General features: G+C 44.5%; 1 protein-coding gene across 1 annotated transcript in view; it reads left to right on the forward strand.

Moving 5' to 3' along the window:
- The window catches only part of sema5a (sema domain, seven thrombospondin repeats (type 1 and type 1-like), transmembrane domain (TM) and short cytoplasmic domain, (semaphorin) 5A), a 108,949-nt gene that overhangs the window by 47,280 nt on the left and 41,486 nt on the right, over positions 1 to 20,183 (forward strand). The window contains exons 5-10 of the mRNA XM_080855311.1: positions 2,139 to 2,201; positions 5,629 to 5,727; positions 9,358 to 9,571; positions 11,987 to 12,272; positions 12,516 to 12,651; positions 17,075 to 17,279. Of these exons, the coding sequence (XP_080711437.1) occupies positions 2,139 to 2,201; positions 5,629 to 5,727; positions 9,358 to 9,571; positions 11,987 to 12,272; positions 12,516 to 12,651; positions 17,075 to 17,279 (1,003 nt within the window). The remainder of the gene's footprint in view (positions 1 to 2,138; positions 2,202 to 5,628; positions 5,728 to 9,357; positions 9,572 to 11,986; positions 12,273 to 12,515; positions 12,652 to 17,074; positions 17,280 to 20,183) is intronic.

Raw genomic sequence — 20,183 nt, forward strand, 5'->3', positions numbered from 1 at the left:
GTGTGTGTGTGTGTGTGTGGGGAGGGGTCTCACTAAGCACCCCATCTAAATACACATACATACACACACTCACACACACACATATACTGTATGTGTGCATATCCACAGACTCTCTGTACCTCTCACTTTCTCTCTCTGTGTCCGTATTTCACTCTTTCTTTATCTCCATCTCTTTGGACACATACGGTCTCTCTTTCGCTCTCTCTTTCGCACACACACACACACACACACACACACACACACACACACACACACACACACACACACACACACACACACACACACACACACAAACACACACTACTTCCTTCCTTCCCCTAAACCCCTCTGTCAGTCAATTCATCAGTCTGTGTTCTGGCGCCCTCCTCCTCCTGCCCCACCATGTTTACCCAGTGTCCAGCCCGTCCGTCCCCACAGTGCAAGCTGTGCCGGGGTGCTGCCAGGCGAGACAGGGCCCTCCACCCGCCGCCACCACCGTGTGAACAGACGACTGGGAAGTGTCGCTCATTAAGCCCAATCCCAGACACCCGGTCCTCTGTTTCAGGCCTGTGTTTGCTATAACCCCCCCCCCCCACACACACACACACAGTGTGTGCACTCACTTTGACCTCTCATTATTTGATTCGCTTTGATAAAAAGGAACGAGAGGTTTTACTAAATGTAATGGAGTAAAAAGTAAACATTTTCAGTTTGAAATGTAGTGGAGTCAAAGTATATAGTCTCACCAAATAGAAATACTTGAGTAAAGTACAGATACATCTATATGTTACTTAAGTACAGAAATTAATTGCATCTACTTCGTTACTGTCCACCACTGCTGAATTGAGATGAAACACATAAATGCTGGTGTTAACATTGACAAAATGGCTGGCAGTTAGTTTTGCTTATTTTAAGTAACATATCCCCCAAAGCTGATTTTTTTGCAATGTGAGTCTCATTTTCATTTGCTTGTGTTTAGTTTTTTTAGTAGGGGTTCAGGCACCGTTCAGGCACAGTAGTGTTTTAAAAGTATCGTTTTACTGCTGGTACTGGAAAAAACCCAAACGATACCCATCCCAGCTCATAACGCCCCAGTTTCTCATTCTCATTTCCCAGATTCTCCAGGCCCTTCTGTGCAGGAAGTGATCTAAAATGTCCCCCAAGTACCAAAGGGTTTTTTGTATTTTTTTACCCTGCATAAATTTAGTGGGATTTTTTTTTACCTCCTTATCTTTTTCTTTCTTTCGGGTTCCATTCATTCTGTGTTTCTCTAGTCTTTCCCTCTGTCTAAAAGTCTATTTTTGGAGAAATAAAATGGCCGAGAGGAGGGGAGATAGCAGATTGCGCTGTGGTATTAATGACTACCGGAAGTTTCTCCAAACAGCCTGTAGTGTGATAAGCATTGATGCCCATTGCATAGGAAAGCATACTCTACTTTACTGTGACTAAATGAGATCAATGATAAGGATCACGCACATAAATAGACAACTCCATCAGTTACCCAAGTAAGGGAGCAGAAATTAAGGGTTATTTCAGATTGCCCTGCAGACAACAAGGCTGGCTTTATCTGAGAGTGAATCTCCTCTCTTGCTAGGTCGAAAACAGCCCCAGCCTCGCTCTCATACCATACTGTCACATTCATATTCACCCTGTCAACCTCGCACTAGCCTTGCTGACCTGCCGCTGAAAAGGGTGTTTGTTTAGGTCCATGTGAAACTGGACTGAATGTGCTGCATTGTGTCTGTCCACTCAAGAGTCAAGACTGTTAAAGGGAGTTAATGCATCTTCAGAGTCTATTGATAGTACACATACGTATTAATATGCAGTACATCTGGTTAATCTAGGCAGCTGTGACTTCTTTTCATATATGATTTAGCTGACTGTGTTTAACCGAAAACCAATGCAATAATCTTTCGACACTATGATATAAGCCATCATTTTTCTAAAACTTGCAAAACTTTCCAACTCAAAGAAGTGTTGGCCAAAATTGATTGCTAAAGTTTTAGACCTAATTGAATACTTTTCTCCAACAGAGAGAGCCTTACTTTTCTGGTATTTCACGCTAAATTTGCTTTGTTTACCTCCTACTGTTGTGTCTCCTGCATTGTTAGCGGCCATGTTGGATTGCTGTTGTGTGATGAATGTGTTTCTCTCTGCAGGAGGCTGAGTGGCACTGTGATGAGTTCACCAAGGGAGCCTGCTTCAGCCGCGGCAAGTCGGAGGTGAGCGACGCAACTCTATTAGACACTGCACTTAGTATCCAACACAGTCAATGTGTATGTGTGTGTGTGTGTGTGTGTGTGTGTGTGGTGCTTGTCGAAGTTACAAAGTACTCACCCCATCATCAATGTGTGTGTGTGTGTGTGTGTTTATTTATTTCATAATACAAAAGTAACCCCACCCTCTATCTCTCTCTCTACATCTGTCTGTCTGTCTCTCTCTCTTTCTGTCTCTTTCCCTCTGTAACCCTATCATCTCTGATAATGAAAACTGTGTACGTTTGCAATGACTTTTTCTTTTTGTCACTGAAACAAAAGCAATTCTGAGTTACAATTGCTGACAATGATAACACGCAGTGACAACGTTTTGATACGAGGCTCCTTTGAAGTTTTGGGTTGGTGATTAACTTTTTGGTTTTATATTTCAGACACATCCAAAATGCAACCACAACACTCTAGCCTAGGCTTGGGATTGATGCCTTTTTCATGCATCGACAATCAGTCTGCATTTCTCCAAATAGATTTTTCTAATTAATAATTATTGGTGTCTTTTCTACAACAAACACCTTATTACTTAAGCTGTGAAGGCTTACTGATTTTCAGTGTCATAGGATGTGCATCTATATGGAGCCTGTCTATTTGTAAACGGGCAGGGGGGATGTAAGACTGTTTTATCATAACAAATGAAAAAGCTAACTATTTTAGTTGGCAAACTGAATGAAAGTAAGAAAAAATAAGTTCCATTCATGCACAATCCTATGAGAGATATTTAGCGTATCCTAGATAGAGCAACAGCCAATGCCTATGTTAAACATTATATAAATTATATGAAAACATTATGAAAGGCCAACATAAAATTGGTCTCTCCTTAACAGTGCACAAAACATGATAATGTTACTGATCCCGACTTGTCAAGACTGATGCGGACTGCATCACAAACATATGGTCTTGCAACGCATATATCATGTTAAAAGGCAACTTGTTTATTAGTATTTGAGAAAACTCTACTGCGCCATATCCATCTATAACCTTTCACGCTCAATCACACAGAAGAAATGGTGTATCACAGATTAGTCTGCCTGAATAAACTGCCGTTTTATATAAAGGGTATATTATTGACATCATTTTGATGTTTGTCACCCTTTCTCAGAAGGCTTAGAAGGGCCTGACTGCACACCACTGGAGTGTCAGTGACAGAGTAGCCCGCCTTAAACCCTTCCTCTAGCATGTTTTGGAAAAATAGACTCTCCACAACGGTAAGCGTATTTCTCAACATCGACCAATAATCCATGTATCGATCTTTTATGACATTCCTATTCAGGCCCAACCCACCTCATTCATACTCAAGCCAAAACAGTTAACAAAGAAATTAGGTTGCTGCAGTTCAGTCATGCCTAGACATCAACCTGTTCCCAAACTTCCCCTCACACATTCAGAGCTCTGTGTTTCACAAAACCCTTTTTTTGTCTAGTTTCAGGCAACCCCTAGGTCCACTAACACTGAAGTAAAGGGTATCTTTCACTTGTTAAATTACTATTGTCTTTATATCAGAGCAATTTTTTACATTTTGATAAAGAAAGACTTCCTGCAACTTAACAACTAAAAGAAGTAGATGGCCTCAATAATGGCTGCCATGGCGACTACCTGCTTTGGAAGATCCCGTATGTTAAGCGTACTTATCTAAAACTAAAGCATTGGCTGTATGGTAGTATTAGCTGTTTTTACTGAATTTACTGTTCAGAAGCATAGTAACCTACTTAACAGTTTTTAACGCCCAAATTGAGTCACAAAATTTTAAGCATATTTAAAGTACTCTGCTCTTTTTGTTAGGCCCGCTCTCTCCACATCTGGACTCAACTTGTGCCCCAGCGCCACACCACACCCTCACCCATGTTTATCTCAGATGGATGTAGAGCTGGGGGGCACACTGGGTCTTGTGTCCCCCCCCCCCCTGCCCCCACCCCCCCACCTCTGAGACAGAGCTGCTGCTCACTGTTGAGCTTGACCCCTCAGTGACCTCTGGGGCCACTTGTGTGCTTGCGCTCTGAGAGTGCGGTTTCCCGGTCTGTGCAAAAGGCCCCGCTCTGTCTTTTCCTCTCTGGTGAAAGAACGGCTGAAGCAGTCCATAATAAGCAGGGACTCGCTGAACAACGTGTGATTGTCATTCAGAATTACAGGCTGAGCTACCTCACTCAGGGAGTGCCTGCTTGTTTGGAATCAAGTGCTTGCGGAATTGTTTTCTGTGCCAAAGCTGTACTGTGTCAGCGATGCAGAGATGCTTTAAGTATAGCATGAAAGAGCAGATTCAATTTACATTCGCCGCTGAACATCTTTATTGCTCTTACTCGCCGTGCGGCAATATGGTGGAATTGAGAGTGGGCCACTTTACTGATGCAATCGGTCCCCGTTGGGTAGTTTACGTATTTTCTCTGCGCTAATTGCATCCTTAATTCCGTCATCTGGTTTCTATAGAGCTCGCAGTTCAAAAGTGCAAGACAACAAGAGGGTTTGATAGAGCTGATGTTTCTCAATCGAGGCAATCTGCTTACAGTGCAGATCACAGTGAGCAGCCACTACATTAAGGATCCAAGTTGTTTGTCAGGCCTTTTCATAAACATGTCATATCCGGATGCCAAACTCATATTAGATCTGTGTTTATTTACATACTGAGGGAACATTACAAGCACTACCAGATGAGTCAGCCGACGCTAAATCATGTCTTTCTTTCCAGGCGCTCAGCAGAGTTTGCCTTAATGAATTGCTTTGTGAGTTAACAGCCATGGTGATGACGAGTAAAAAGCAGACCCCTTGCAGTGTCATCCTCTTAAATCAAGAGCGATAGACAGAGAGGGTCTCAACCCCGCGTGTGATAATAGCACTATAGTTTTAATAATGTTCCCCCACAAAAGCGCCAAGACTGAGACAATATGGCTGTCGGGTGGGCTCCCCAAAAGAGGCCAAGCGGTATTTCTGTCACACCGAGACAAACTCACGCAGCACAATAAACAGCCTGCTGGCTCGCCTCTTATCTTCACCCCGTTGTTTTTGTTGTGCGGGAAAAAATTCACTGCCGCCTCTGTGGCTCACACCAAAGGTCATCAGCTCCACTAGGGAGATCAATAGATGAAGTGGCTGCTTTCTTTGGCACACTTTCTCTTTCTCTCACTATCTCACTATCTCTCTATCTATCTATCTATCGCTCTCTCTCTCGCTCTCTCTCTCTCTCTCTCTCTCTTTATCTTTATCTTTCTGTTAGACAGGCCAAGCTATGGAGTAATCCTCTTCGCCTCACTCTCTCTCTCTCTCTCTCTCTCCCTCTCTATCTCTATCTCTATCTCTTCCCCCCCCCCTCTCTTTTTCTCTCCCACTCTCACTCTCTCTTTGTTCACTTATTTATGTGTTTTTTTCTTCTCCATTTGTCTCTTCACAGGAGGAGTGCCAGAACTACATCCGTGTCCTTCTGGTTAATGGAGACCGGCTCTTCACCTGTGGCACGAACGCTTTCACCCCAATTTGCACCAATCGAACGGTAATGGGAAGAATATTATTATTTTAATCACCCCCCGTGTTACGTGTCACTTCTCTGACTTGTCTTGGGAGCACGTTCAATGGCGTGCTTCTTCTCCTGTCTTTCCCAGTAGAGTTTGGGCTCTTGGGAGCTCGTCGTTGAGGTAATGCCGCCTGTGCTTATGGCTCGTTGCCATGGCAACACTTTTTAAAATGTCAAGACCTTTAAGATTCCTGTTCACCGTTGTGGAATAAGGTTTAATGTATGAAGGTGTAGCATAGTTGGATGTTGCCTAGTAAATATATTCAAGGAAGAACTCTGCGTTAGGACACAAAGAACTAGAAAGTTTGTCCTCTTTGACATGTAAGCCACTTGCATTTACTCCAGTTCTGGATGAAATTTAGTTAATCATTCCCTGACATTTTAGAGTGCAAACAAGCACAAACAACCTTCAAAAATAGCAGTAAACAAGCACATTTTAATTCACGCTTGTCCGTCCACTGACACAAATGATTCTTGAAGGCCCGTCTTTGAGTGACAGGATTAAAAGGAAATCCAGCCCTCAGAGCTAAGCAAATGACGATGACAGGGTGCTTATTTGCACCGATGATCATCCCCCTCGGCGCGGCTTTGAAGGCTGACATGTATAATTGGCTCATAAGCACAAACCCAATGCTGGAACCGCATATGGGCTGGATGTGGCCCACATCTGGCTGTCAGCTCCTGTCTGCCCCCCTGAAGGGGATTGTGTGTGAGGTTAGTGAGGAGGAAACCGCCCAGGAGACAGCAGTACACCCAGGAAGAAGAGTCTAGTAATCTAATTAGATAAGGTTACAGATTGGCGTGTGCCTGGGTTTGTGTGGGTGTCTGAGCTTGTCAGTGTGTTTGTGTGGGTGTCTGAGCGTGTCTGTGTGTTTGTGTGGGTGTCTGAGCTTGTCTGTGTGTTTGTGTGGGTGTGCTTGCTTGTCTGTGTGTGTGTGTTTGTGTGTGTGTGTGTGTGGCTTTTGTGTGTGTGTGTGTGTGTGTGTGTGTGTGTGTGTGTGTGTGTGTGTGTGTGTGTGTGTGTGTGTGTGTGTGTGTGTGTTTGTGTGTGTGTGTGTAGACAGGGAGCTAGTCATAATGCCAAAGCTCAGGAAGCGAAGCCTCTCATGAAAGGGACATCCAATAGGAAGGAACACAGCTGGCCTCGCCCGAAAGAGAGGCATCTTTTTACGCTTCTGTTAAATAAGCATGATGGATGCACTCTCCTCCTCCTCATCCTCCTGGTCCTCCTTGGGCACTAAACTACCGTTGGTGGTCCAAGGTGTTCCGTCAATACTATCCTTTCATCCCTCTTTACACCCAGTAAAAGGGGACACTCCCGGGGCTTGGCCCTGGTGGAAGCGCTGGCTCCAGCCTGTTGCCTCAGAAAGCGCTTACTCCTGCCAAACATGCAAATGCCGTGTCGGTCGGTCCGTCTGTCTCAGCTGCCAGCGTGTGGATGTCTTAAAGGAAGCTCAGAGCCTCTCCAGTTGCCGTCCGCACATCCTTCCCCCGGCCAGAGCTCTTTTAGATTATGCTTTGTGGACTTTCCAGACAAGGCAAGTGTTGTGGTCATCAGCTTTTTTTTCTGTTGAGGGAGAGATTATGGGGCAGGAGGGGTAGAGGACACAGGATGCAGTGAATAGCACATCTGGCTCGCACCAAGGGGCAGCTGGGTAAGAGGGTGTTTACTGCAATACTAATGCATTGCCTTGTATGGTCTGGCAATGGCCACTTAAGGTTGTATCTTTTTAGCCCAAAGGGTGCCGCTTGGACTTTTATTATTGCATCAAAAACGATTTAGAGCCTTATATGGCTTTTAATGGGGAAACTGCTCATAAACAAGCTGAAAGCTTTCAGAGCCAACCTGATTCCACTGTAGCAGTGAATGTGTTTGTGTGTGTGTGTGTGTGTGTGTGTGTGTGTGTGTGTGTGTGTTTGTGTGTGTGTGTGTGTGTGTGTGATGTGTGTGTGTATATATATGCAGGTTTAAAAGGCAGGCAGAGTAAGTCTTAAGTTATTCTAACTTCTCTCCGTTTATACAGCATTTTATTGCGAACAAGTGCACTGTCTGCCTGCCAACACTGGGTCATGTTGTCAAATATTTTTAAACATGGGAAATAGGATTTGGCTTGCTCCTCAAAGGCTGAGGCAAGCTGCTTTTTGAATTTATCCCATCGTGAAAGCCAAGAAGAAGCTCTCTCCGCTCATGTGGTTTGATAATGGCTCCACCAGGCTGGCAGATGGGCCTCCTTCACAGGGCCTCACCTAAAGCACAGCTGACTCTCAGCCTGGGCTGGGTCTTGGCTGGGAGGCCTGGGCCAGAGGTGCGCTCAATTTTGGCTAAGGCGAACATTCGAGACAAATTCGTTTTCTTTGAACTTTAAAATTTTAACATTTTTGTGTAAACATTCCAAAATTCTTGAGTTAAACTAAAACGCATTAGGGGGCTTGTGGGAACAGGGCCCTAGTCCAGCGCCGAGAACTACCTCCTTAGACTGTTTGTGTGTGTTTGCAAACATTCGCAGTGAACTCAGAGCAAATTAAAAACTGTTTGCGAACATTTGCCCTTGTTTGCTATTTTGAACGTGTAATCCAGCCCAGAGTGGATTTTTCTTTGGAAAACAGTCCCACTTTGCTTCCACCGTTAGAGGAGTATGATCGAAATGTGTGATTAGAATGTTGCCTACTGAAGGTTCAATTTGATGAAGTCATAATGTGCTCAAGCAAATGTTACCAATGGCAGTTCATGTAAATTCTAGATCCCTACGCTATAATTATGGAATGACTCCGACCCATTAGCATGAAGCTCTGCGGAATTCCACAAGAGATGTGACCATTAGCGATGGGGCCGCCCTCACAATCGTGCAGCTCTGGCATTGCATGTACCAATGTCAATTACATCTTGACAATTGGGTAGGCTGGCATTCAAAGGGGAGGTGTCACAGTAGTTCATGATTCAGAGCTTAAACTCAGGCGCCCCCCAGGGCCATTTGAAGTGGGGAGGAAAAATGATTAACATTTAAGCATGAGCATGCAAGCCTGCCAAGTCAGGTAAGTAATGATATAAAAAAAAAAACCTCAGTGCCTGCCAAATCTGTGCACTCCAGAGGGTGGGTTGGATGAAGAGGGGCTTTTTTCTTATCCTTGGTTTTGGCAGCAAGGAAGAAACCTGCAGTACAAAGTCTTTTTTTAAGACTGCAGTTTTAGCATATATGGCGAAGGTATCAAAGAAGAAGCAAAGGTGTCCTTTTACATGAGAACTTAATCTCTTCCTGATTACAGATACACTTTTTTTGTTTAAAATGAGAAATATACTCTATATTTGTTTCTCTCATTTCATTAATTTTCTCCACTACCTGCTTACATTCTGTCTTTCTTTTGTAATTTGCTTCTGGATTTCTGTCTCACACATTCTGACATTTTCTTGTTTGTCTATCTATCTGTCTTGCATTCCTGTCTTTCTCTCTATCCAACTATTTCCATTTCTCCCTCTTTGTCACTCTCTCTTTCTCTGCCTCCCTTTCTGTCTCCCTCTTCCCCTCTCTGCCCCCCATTCCCTTTCTAAATCATTCTCTTTCTCCACATTTATCTTTTCCTTTCCTTCTCTCTCTCTCTCCATCTCTTCAGCTGACCAACCTGACAGAGATCCATGACCAGATCAGTGGTATGGCCCGCTGCCCCTACAACCCCCTGCACAACTCCACCGCTCTCATTACCTCCAGCGGAGAGCTGTACGCCGCCACCGCCATGGACTTCTCTGGCCGGGACCCCGCCATCTACCGCAGCCTCGGGGGGCTGCCGCCGCTGCGCACCGCCCAGTACAACTCTAAATGGCTTAATGGTACATGCCACTGGGGAGCACTGGGGAACCATTAGATAGGGATCAGGCTAATGTTATTAATAAAGAATGAGAAGTAACTCATACTTTTCAAAATGAGAACTGTATATATATACCGTACATGTGTGTGTGCAATATTGTCTGGACCGCTGTCTTTATGTATGAAGGACTTTAAGGTTATGTAAGGGTATTAAGGTTCAGTGGGCTTGGTCTCTATTAAGTAGGTCTACTTTGAGACACTGTCACATTGTTACCCCAGTCAGTTAAGAAGCAAAAAAGGAGGGAGATGAGTGTGGACCCAAACTCAAGTATGCAGTGCAGCAGTCTGTGAACTACAAGATGAGACGGTGTGTCTAATTGATTGCCTGAACAAAAAAAAATGTTGAAACAATAACAACAACAACAACTAAGGACCTACAGCTCTTCCTATCAAACTTTTAAGGACTATTTTGAATTTCCACAAGCCTACAATATTTGTAAAGAGAACTGAAGATATGGCTTTTCTGCACATTTCTGTCTGAGATGGATCAAGCAGGGACCTAACCACAGTCACGGTCAACAAGCAAAAATAATGTAATGTACTGGAAAGCGAACACATAGAATCAAAAAAACACGAGAGCTCTGTTTGTGCACTTGAAGTGACTGTAAGCAGCCAAAATGCAAGTCATGACTATGCAAATGCCCAGCATCAATAACACGCTCTTTGCCTCATGACAGATGGACGGATCGCAGAAACCTTTAGGAATCTGTATTAATTTAGCTGCAAGCCGTAATGAACGTGTTCAAGTGTGTTTTTGATTTGCTGAAGTGTCACTTTGGCAGGTTGTAGCTGAAGTAGATCGGTGGGGAAGTAAAACCAAAGCACTATTATGTGCAATGAGAACACATGGTGGAAGAGGTGTTTATTTGTACCTTGGGAGCTGACAGATGGTAATGTGCTCTTGTTTTGAGTGGACATGATTAGTCGTGTATTTCCTATGCCAGATTCGGGCCGTATCAATTCCTGAGTCAGCCACCCTCTTAGGGACAGTCAAAAAGCCAGGATTGTTACTGGATCTGTTTGCTTTGTGTGTTTGTTTGTTTGTTTGTTTGTAGTGTAAAATTCTGGCAGTCCTCCTAAAACGCCTCACAGTTTGGTCCTGACAGGAAAGGGTGAATGTGACGGAGCGTCCTGTCGTTGAGGGGATTTTATCTGATTCACATTAAAAGAAAATTGAAAAAACAAATAAGCCACCTCATGCAACACGCACCTTGGCCACTCACGAAAAGATTTAATAACACATTTTATGCCGTATCGATTTTCTTTTTCTCCTCACCGCCTTCCATATTGATGCTGAGCAAGGTGCAGGAGAATAATGTGCAGGAAAAGTTCTTCGTTTACCGCAGGTTTAAATCTCTGTCAGGAAGGACAAAGCCCTTTGTTTAAATCCAATAGTGTCATACATAAAAATGAACACTTTGTCGATGAAGCATCATGCGCAATAATCCCTCTCTGAGGGGGTGATAATCAGAGGAGTTTACCTGATACGGTCATTTCCCGCCCTAACCTTTACAGTTGTGATGAGCAATGTGTTTGTCCATTAGAGACAGCAGGTGCGAATGAAAATACCATTACAGGAGTTACGAATCACTTATCTGCGATTGCTCACTGCTTTGCACCTCACAGAAAACAGCAATTAGTCTTAGTCATTCTCTCTGGAGGCAGCAGCAGCCAGTGAAACTGTTTTTATTATTAATATTTAATTTCTTATCCAGTATGACTAACGTGTAGGGTAGATAGTGATCTAAGCATGTAGCTTTAAACAGAGTCCTCCTCCATGTTATTACCATGGTTACAACTGTTTGCCTCATGTTTGACCTTTACATGTTTTTGCAAGTCATGGAACTTCTAGACTAGAGGCTAGGTTGAACTAATTATCACTTATTCATACTTTGCAGAATTAAGCAAAACACTGATTGGCTGATGGTTGGCCCTGGATCAGGTTAAGAGAACAACTGTGATCTGAAGCACTGTAGTACTGTATCCATGTGATAGTGAAGCATTGTAGTGCTGTATCAATGTGATAGTGAAGCATTGTAGAGCTGAATCCATGTGATAGTGAAGCATTGTAGTGCTGTATCAATGTGATAGTGAAGCACTGTACAGCTGCATCTATGTGATAGTGAAGCATTGTAGAGCTGTATCAATGTGATAGTGAACTACTGTACAGCTGCATCTATGTCATATTGAACCACTATCGGTGTCTCATTCCAGAACCCAACTTCATGTGGTCATTTGACATAATTCACATAATGATCCCGCCTTCAGTCAGTCTCTATGCAGGCCTTAGTCCCTTCTCTACCAGATGGCAGCCTTGAGCTTTGCAGTATCAGAGTTACATCCATTATTTAACAACAGCCTATTGTGTCTCACTGCAGAACCCAACTTTGTGTCGTCATATGACATCGGCAACTTTACGTACTTCTTCTTCCGGGAGAACGCGGTGGAACACGACTGCGGCCGCACAGTGTTCTCGCGCGTGGCACGCGTGTGCAAGAACGACATCGGCGGGCGGTTCCTGCTGGAGGACACGTGGACCACCTTCATGAAGGCCCGGCTGAACTGCTCGCGGCCCGGCGAGATCCCCTTCACCTACAACGAGCTCCAGGGCACCTTCTTCTTGCCTGAGCTGGAGCTGCTCTACGGCATCTTCACCACCAACGTGTGAGTAGGAACGACACAGACACCAGAGATCTGCTGTGGATGTGTGTGTGTGTGTGTGTGTGTGTGTGTGTGTGTGTGTGTGTGTGTGCGTGTGAGAGAGTGTGTGTGAGTGTGTGTGTGAATGTGTGTGTTTGTGTGTGTGTGTGTGTGTGTGTGTGCGTCTATAAGCCAATGACTGTGTGCCACTCAGCACCCCCATCAGTATATGCTGACTCTGTGTGTGTGTCTTCTGATCATGTCCAGGAACAGCATCGCGGCGTCAGCAGTGTGTGCCTTCAACCTCACCGCTGTCACCCAGGTGTTTGGCGGGCCCTTTAAATACCAGGAGAACTCGCGCTCTGCGTGGCTGCCCTACCCCAACCCAAACCCAGACTTCCAGGTAAACCCACCAGCCCTCACCACTACACATGCAGGAGTGGGATCACTAAAGAGGTCCCTCACAGGTGCTGTAAAAACCTTTGGGAGGCTGAAGAATTTAAATGTACAATTACGTAGTAAAGCCGACAGCCAAATAACCCTGTAACCTTGACAAAGGGGTTCCAATTGTTTTCACAAAAGAGGTTTTAAGTTTCAAATCCTTTACATCTATTCACTCTCTTATCCAGTAGGACTAACAAATAGGTTAAATAGGGATTTAAGTGTGTAGATTTAAACAGAGAAACACCAAAAGTGTATTTTTGATCTGTGTCTTGCACCAAGGACACCTGAGACATTATTCTGGAGTAGTTTGGCTGTCAGGACACAGTGCTGAGCCAAAGTCACAGGATCAATGCTCAGGTTAAACACTTAACGACATAACAGTGTTTTCTTTCGCTTTATTATAAGTGACTGTGGATAAGAGAATCTGCTGTGTGTGTGTGTGTGTGTGTGTGTGTGTGTGTGTGTGTGTGTGTGTGTGTGTGTGTGTGTGTGTGTGTGTGTGTGTGTGTGTGTGTGTGTGAGTGTGAGTGTGAGTGAGTGAGTGAGTGAGTGAGTGAGTGAGTGAGTGTGTGTGTGTGTGTGTGTGTGTGTGTGTGTGTTTGTGTGTGAGTGTGAGTGTGTGAGTGTGAGTGTGAGTGTGAGTGTGAGTGTGAGTGTGAGTGTGAGTGTGTGTGTGTGTGTGTGTGTGTGTGTGTGTGTGTTTATGTGTGTGTGTGTGTGTGTGTGTTTGTATTGAAGAGTCAGGCCAGCCGCCAGAGTCACCTTCCAAACAGTTGGCTCTCATGCTCAGTTAAGTCAAAGTGTCACCGCACTGTCAATTGTACTGCTGCTGTTTTTTTGGGAAACAGAAACAAACAAGGTGAAGTTTCCTCTTCATTGAGCGCCATACCATTACCCCAATGTGGACACACACACACACTTACATACATACACATGCATACAAACACACAAATGCAAGCACGTGAACACACACTCAGAGAGACTGATTCTTGTGACAGTAAAACACATCACATTTTCTAGCCTTCATCTTCAGTGTCTCTTGCTCCTCCAAAACCCTCTGACTGCATCGACTAACGAAGAGATCATACTGTAAAACTCCATAACAAAATTTTACAGTGACACTGAACCATTAAAATTTCATACTAATGTCCAATGGAGCGTTGCCATTTCCAATAACGTAGCTATGGTAATGGATCATAAAAAAACATTTAATTTTAATGAACCCCTGAAAGTCATTTCTGTCACTGTTTCCAAAGCCTCTGCCATTATGGCAGTGCATTTTTTTTCCAGAAATTAATTTCTCTCCCTGTAACAGAGAGGGGGGGGGGGGTTAAAGTCTTGCATCCTGACCTGATAGCACAATGTCGACACTGAAGAATACCGTTGCTTACATTAGAGAGTGCTAACACTCGGCAGTTGCTGTCTTAAGCATTAGTAAGGTTAATCTGTTCTCCCTTTAATGTGATTTTATTCTCAGCGTGCTCCGTGTCCGTGGGGATATTTGCCATTAGAGTAACCCTAACCCTAACCCTCACATGTCCCGTGGCACTGAAGGTCTGTTTGCAGGGCCTTGAACAGTCTTGTCGGCCGGAATCTTATATTTTGAAGTGAATACGTCGAGAAAAGCCGCACCACATCTCTTTGGTTTGGATACTCCCGCCATCTGTCTCAGTAATGATCTTAGAGGTCCAGAAAGACGCATGAAGAATGTAAACAGCACCTTAGGGATGTTTTTTTTTAGGAAGAATAATTGGCTCTGTGAACCTGACTGCGTGTTATGTGGACTGAGATGGCATCTTTATCAAGCGTTGTCAGTATTGTGAGGCGACATTTACGAGTGACAGGTTTACTGTCCACTTCACCGGTCTGAATACCCTCGCCATATATTCTGCCCGGCATAGACCGCCCTAAGAAATGACTAGAGGCTGAGGGAGGTAATTCAGTTGCATTATATTAGGGAGAGATAGAACTGAGGCAATCATGGTCTTGGAGTAATACAAGTTTTCAATTCAGCAGCAAGTGGATCCAATTACTTAAATAATTGCACATCCATATTTATGTATCCCATCATATTCACTATTTTTTGAGATTTGGAGATTTATTATCTGCAGGGCTGTTTGTATGGTGGGAACTTACTACCTCTGCTACTGGTTTAAACTTTAAGCCGCACTTAGAATTAAGTCTGCAATCACACTGAAGGAGTTTTCTATGTTGGGAACTGCATGGTCAGTCACGCTCCTGTATGATGTGCTATGGCTACAGCTTCAGTTCAAACTTCAGCCGTGCTTAGCACTCTGCTATCACAATTTTAGTCATGCACATTGTGTTGGGAATCATGAAACCTTTTCAGTATAGTACCTGAATGCTCATGACTCTCTCAAATGTTCTCACTGGGACAAGTAAGAGGCCAAATACGCCGGTGTGCATTAATTCCAAAGTGGTGCCAGTTGCTAAGCATTAATTGAGATACTTCACTCACTCTTCACTCTCTTTTTTTCTTTCTATTTCTCTCTTTCCTTCTTTCACTCTCTTTCTCTCTGTCTTTCCACCTCTCTTTCTCTCCCTCTCCCTCTCCCTCTCTCTCTCTTTCTCTCCGTTCCAAGCTGAGCACACATAGTCACATGAGTCACACTGGCAGCCAGCAGCACCTTCTGTCCATGCTTTCATCTCCCCCGATCTGGACCCTCACGGCAATCAGCACAACTGCTCTTTGAAACACCGCTTGAGCGATGGGGCCTCTGAGTCCCATTAGCCCAGCGTTATGGGTACAACAGAGGGGCGTAATTCAAAACAAAGACCTGTCAATGTCTGTTTTTACCAACGGCCCCCTAAACCCCATCCCTGCACCTTGTTATACCATGACACGATATATCAGAGGGGTGTATTTTATGACCCATCGCTATCTGTCTTAACTCCCCCCCCCCCCCCCCCCGACCAATACACAGACACACATTCACGCACAGACACACTGCCATCCCCAGATGTGGGAGCTGCACTGGTAGATTGGCAGTGGCTGGGGTTCGTTTAGCACACCTTGGCACCGTCCCGTGAGGAAGAGGGCATAAATCATTGCAGTGCCAGCCCCCCTGGCCCCAGGGGTGTCGGTGGCAGGCTGTTAATTCTCTGCTCTCCCGCTGTGACGCCTCAAGAGACCCAACGTGTTCGTCTTTTAACATGAACTACAGAATGAGCCTCGTTCTCTCTCTCTCCCTCTCTTTCTCTCTCTTTCTCTCTCTCTCCTTTCATTCTTTCCCTTTCTTCCTTCCTTTCCTTCCACTATTTCTTTTTTATACATTTTATCTTGATTTTTTTTGTCAATCAGGGAGCACAGAGCGACTGCTCCGCTGGGCGATGGAAGAGAAACGCTCAGTAATTTGCCGCGGTCGCTCGGGGAGGGCCAGGGATTGATTGGTACGAGGAGGCAGCGAGGGCGATGAGAGATCTCACAGCTGTACTGTGCAGGGGCACCTCTGTACACTCCTGTGCTTTATAATGCCTGACAGGTGCCAGTGGGAGGCATCTCTGCATCTGCAGTGGGCTTAGCACTCATTAGCAGGGTGCTTAAGCACTAGCACAGAGCAGGCAGTGGTCTGTCTACATTATAATGCTCATACAGACGATGTAGGCTTAATGCAAAAGGGAGGCAGTGGTCCGTCTACATTATAATGTTCATTCAGACGCTGTTGGCTTAATGCAAAGGGAGGCAGTGGGAGGTTTTTGTTGAGCGCAGGATCTCTAATTAGAAAATTACGGAGAGCATATTTTACATGCAAAGTATGAAAAGTAATACCTCCCTATCTTAACCTTACTCTCTCTCTGTTTTGTTCTTTCTCTGTCTCTTCATCCTTCTCATCTGTTTCTCTTTACCATCTATTTTCTGTCTATCCTCATCTCTCTCTCTCTCTCTCTCTCTCTGTCCTTTTCTCTCTATCCCACCCTTCTCTCTTTCTCCCTCTCTTTCTCCTTTGTATCTCCCCTTGTTCTCTTTCTCTCTCCCTCCTTCTCATCTGTTTCTCTTTACCATCTCTTTTCTGTTTATCATCATATCTCTCTCTGTCCCTTTATATCCCTCCCTTCTCTCTCTCTTCCTCTTTTCCTCCTTTATCTTCCTCTCTTTCTCTTCTTTTTCTCTCTCATTGTCTCTTTCTCCCTCCTTCACCCCTTTCTTTTCCTCTCTCAGTTTCTCAGATCAAATCAAATGATGAATGAATCAACTCATTATCGCCAAAGTTACCAGTCTAAAACTATGTAGAGTGTACATATTTATTGATTTTAGTTTTAGTATCAATGACAAATGAACAATGCTGGGAAAGAACAATGTGATATAAGTCTCTTCCTCCCTCTCTCCCTCTTCCTCTCCCCCCACTTTCCCTCCCACACAGTGTGGCACCATAGACTACGGGTCGTACGTTAACCTGACGGAGCGGAACCTGCAGGACGCTCAGAAGTTCATCCTGATGCATGAGGTGGTGCAGCCCACTCTGCCTGTTCCGTACTTCATGGAGGACAATGTGCGCTTCTCCCACGTGGCTGTGGACGTTGTGCAGGGCAAAGACATGCTCTTTCACATCATCTACCTTGCCACAGGTACGCCACAGCGCTCGTATACTAGCACTCTATCTACAATACCCACCATAAGAATGACAGAACTTTGTCATAAACATGTTATGCCAGATGGCATAGCCTGTCGTTAGACATTATGGCATCATCTACCTTGCCACAGGTATGTCAAAGGACTGTACTCACTGCCATGCTTGTAAACTGTAATAGCACATGTAGAGTATGTTAAAGGCTGTCATGTCAAGAATCTGTAATATTCCAATTAAACTGTTAATGTTAAGATTAAGGTTAAAGTATTTGGCAGACATTCTGTCAATTGACCCCTGACTGCCATGACAGCTTATGAGGATCTTTGACATAAAGTGCTGCCTGCCATGTCGTGTTTGTATATATAGATATTTTATGGGTATGTCAGTCTTATAATAGAGGTCTCTTATAGGTTATACTGGAGAAGCCCTTCCCCCACAGCGTCTTTCCTCACTCTAAGCCGTGGTCCTAATGCCATAGCTTGGTTGTGCTTCATCCCAGTTCTAAGTTGTAACAATTGCACTTTTCCCTTAGAAGTTACTTTAGCTCTGCAGTCCTTCATCGTCAACAGCTACAGCTTAACTTATTGTGTGGTACAGTACCATACAGTACCAATGCATAAAAACCTGAGGTAATGTGTTTTGCTCCATCGCTAAAGGTAGGGTATCTGAATGCCAAGGGGTGTCCCATGCCGAAACCATTGCAATTAGCTTCCTGGAGAAAAGCTAATGCTCTCGCCAACTCCAGGGGGCTGCTAATTTATGCATTTCAATTATGCACCGTGGCCCAGAGCTCATTAATTACCCAGAGTTCATTAGTATAATAGGTCACTTGCCAGGGCTTCTCAGCATATGCCCCTCACCCATGTTTGTTGTTGAAGATGTAAAAGCGTACAAACATACGTGGTGGTTACACGGGAGGCAGTCTTGACCCTAATAACGGGTGGTCCATTTGCATCAGTGGCTTTTGAAGCACGCAACAGTTGGCCCAGAGGCAGGAGAGAATGAGGGCATAAGAAATGCAGAACAGCAGTGGGAAACATCAAAGCCAGCCTTCGTCGGCGGCCGACATTTGTGAGCTCCTCTGAGGACGGCAACCATGTGCTGGCCAGATGACTATGTGGACGGCGTGTGTACAGTAGGCCTACAGGGGGCAGTCTAACGGTGAACAACATTAAACGACCAGCGGTCACCTGTCAGTGGGGACAGGGTCAGTCACCAAAGGCATGCCGTGTGTCATACACCCATAGTCGGGACAGAGATGACAATAGCAGTTTAATGGCTGCCGCTTTGTTAATGATCTGCGTGCGTGTCTCGCATTGCTGTTATTTTAGGTTGCCCAGCACCTGTTTTGGATCACCGGCTCGAAACTAGCTTGTCAGTCACTCTAAAATAACACCCTTCCCATTGTGTGTTCAAAACCATGCAATCTCATGACTGGGCCAGTGGATTTTAACATGTGAATGCTTCCCATTCCTCTAATGGAGACGTAGGACTATTGGCTAGGCTATCAAAGTGGGCTATCTCTCTGATTTGGCCTAAGACAATTAGTGCTGAAATATTTCGAGTGCGATCAAAGGCTTAAGCCCCAGTGTCGGATAGCCTTGCCAGTATGTTAAGAATTTCTGCACAGTACAACTCACTCAGGGTGCCATGCAACCAAGGAGAGAGATGAAGGGAGAGAAAGAAAGAAACATAGTTAAATTATGCTTTAATCGCCGCTATAAAGTATTGGGGATTATTTTTTTTCTCTTTGATTTTGTTCTGAGAAACATAAAATCTGATCAAATATTAATCATGAAAAAGAGGCAAATAATTATCACTTTAATTGATGATTGACATTAATTAATCATTTTAAACTGGCAGGCAATACTAAATAAAAACTTAATCGTGATCTTACAATGATTTTGTGAAAACATATGTAGTCTTCATCTTGCGGAGCTCAGACCACAGTGGCACCAGTTTCATCCAGGCAGCCTTAGCATTACCGTCTCCTCCAGTGAGATGCTTGAAATGGCAAAAGGAAGGAATGACTTAAACTCACTGGACACACAGGGGCATTGCAGGGTCCGTGACCCCTCCATTCACACATTTAATTTGACCACAGTGCAGGCGTGAGAAATCCCTGCTTTCCTGGCGAGACAGACGCAGACTATCCCTCCCCTTGGATGGACGTCAGGGACGTTTCAATATTTGATGGCCCAGGTGGCAAGTGAACATTACTCTTGCCTCGGGCAGGAGATGACGGGGCATTTGTGATGTAGGTGTCCCTCCTTGACAGCCATTCAGAGCGCTCAAAGCCCCCAATTACACTGCTGTGAGCAGAGGCTCCTTTTCCATCGAGATTGTTCCCCTGCCCGGTTCCTCGTCTCATCTTTTCTTCTTTACTTTTGTATTCACCACCCATTCACCTCCTTTTCTCCTTTTTTTACTCCTTTTCTCCTCCTGCTTCAGAGCTTACCCATTCTCTCCCCCTCCCCTGTGCACCTATTCCTCCCACCCTACTCCCTCCCTCCTCCTCTCAGCTCCCCCTTTCTCACATTTTCTGAACCAGTCCTTTTTTCGGCTCCTCTTCTGTCCTGCAGTGTTTCGCTCTTTCGCCTCTCCATTCTTTTTCTACCTTCTCTGTGCATTCTATCTTCCTCAGGGCTTCTCATTTCCCTTTTTTCTCCTTGGCTTTTGTCCTCTCAATATCTTCCCCTGACTGTCTTCTCCAGCTTTATTTTAGCAGACCATCATGAACATAAGCTCTTTTAATATGGAGCAATAGGAGTAGATGTGGAGTTACAGTTATGTAGATTAGGCTTAGAATTGGAGTTACAGTCATGTATATTAGGCTTAGATGTGGATTTACAGTTATGTACTGTATATTAGGCTTAGATGTGGCATTACAGTTATGTATATA

The sequence above is a fragment of the Sprattus sprattus genome (assembly GCF_963457725.1).
Source record: "Sprattus sprattus genome assembly, chromosome: 17".
NCBI lineage: Eukaryota > Metazoa > Chordata > Actinopteri > Clupeiformes > Clupeidae > Sprattus > Sprattus sprattus.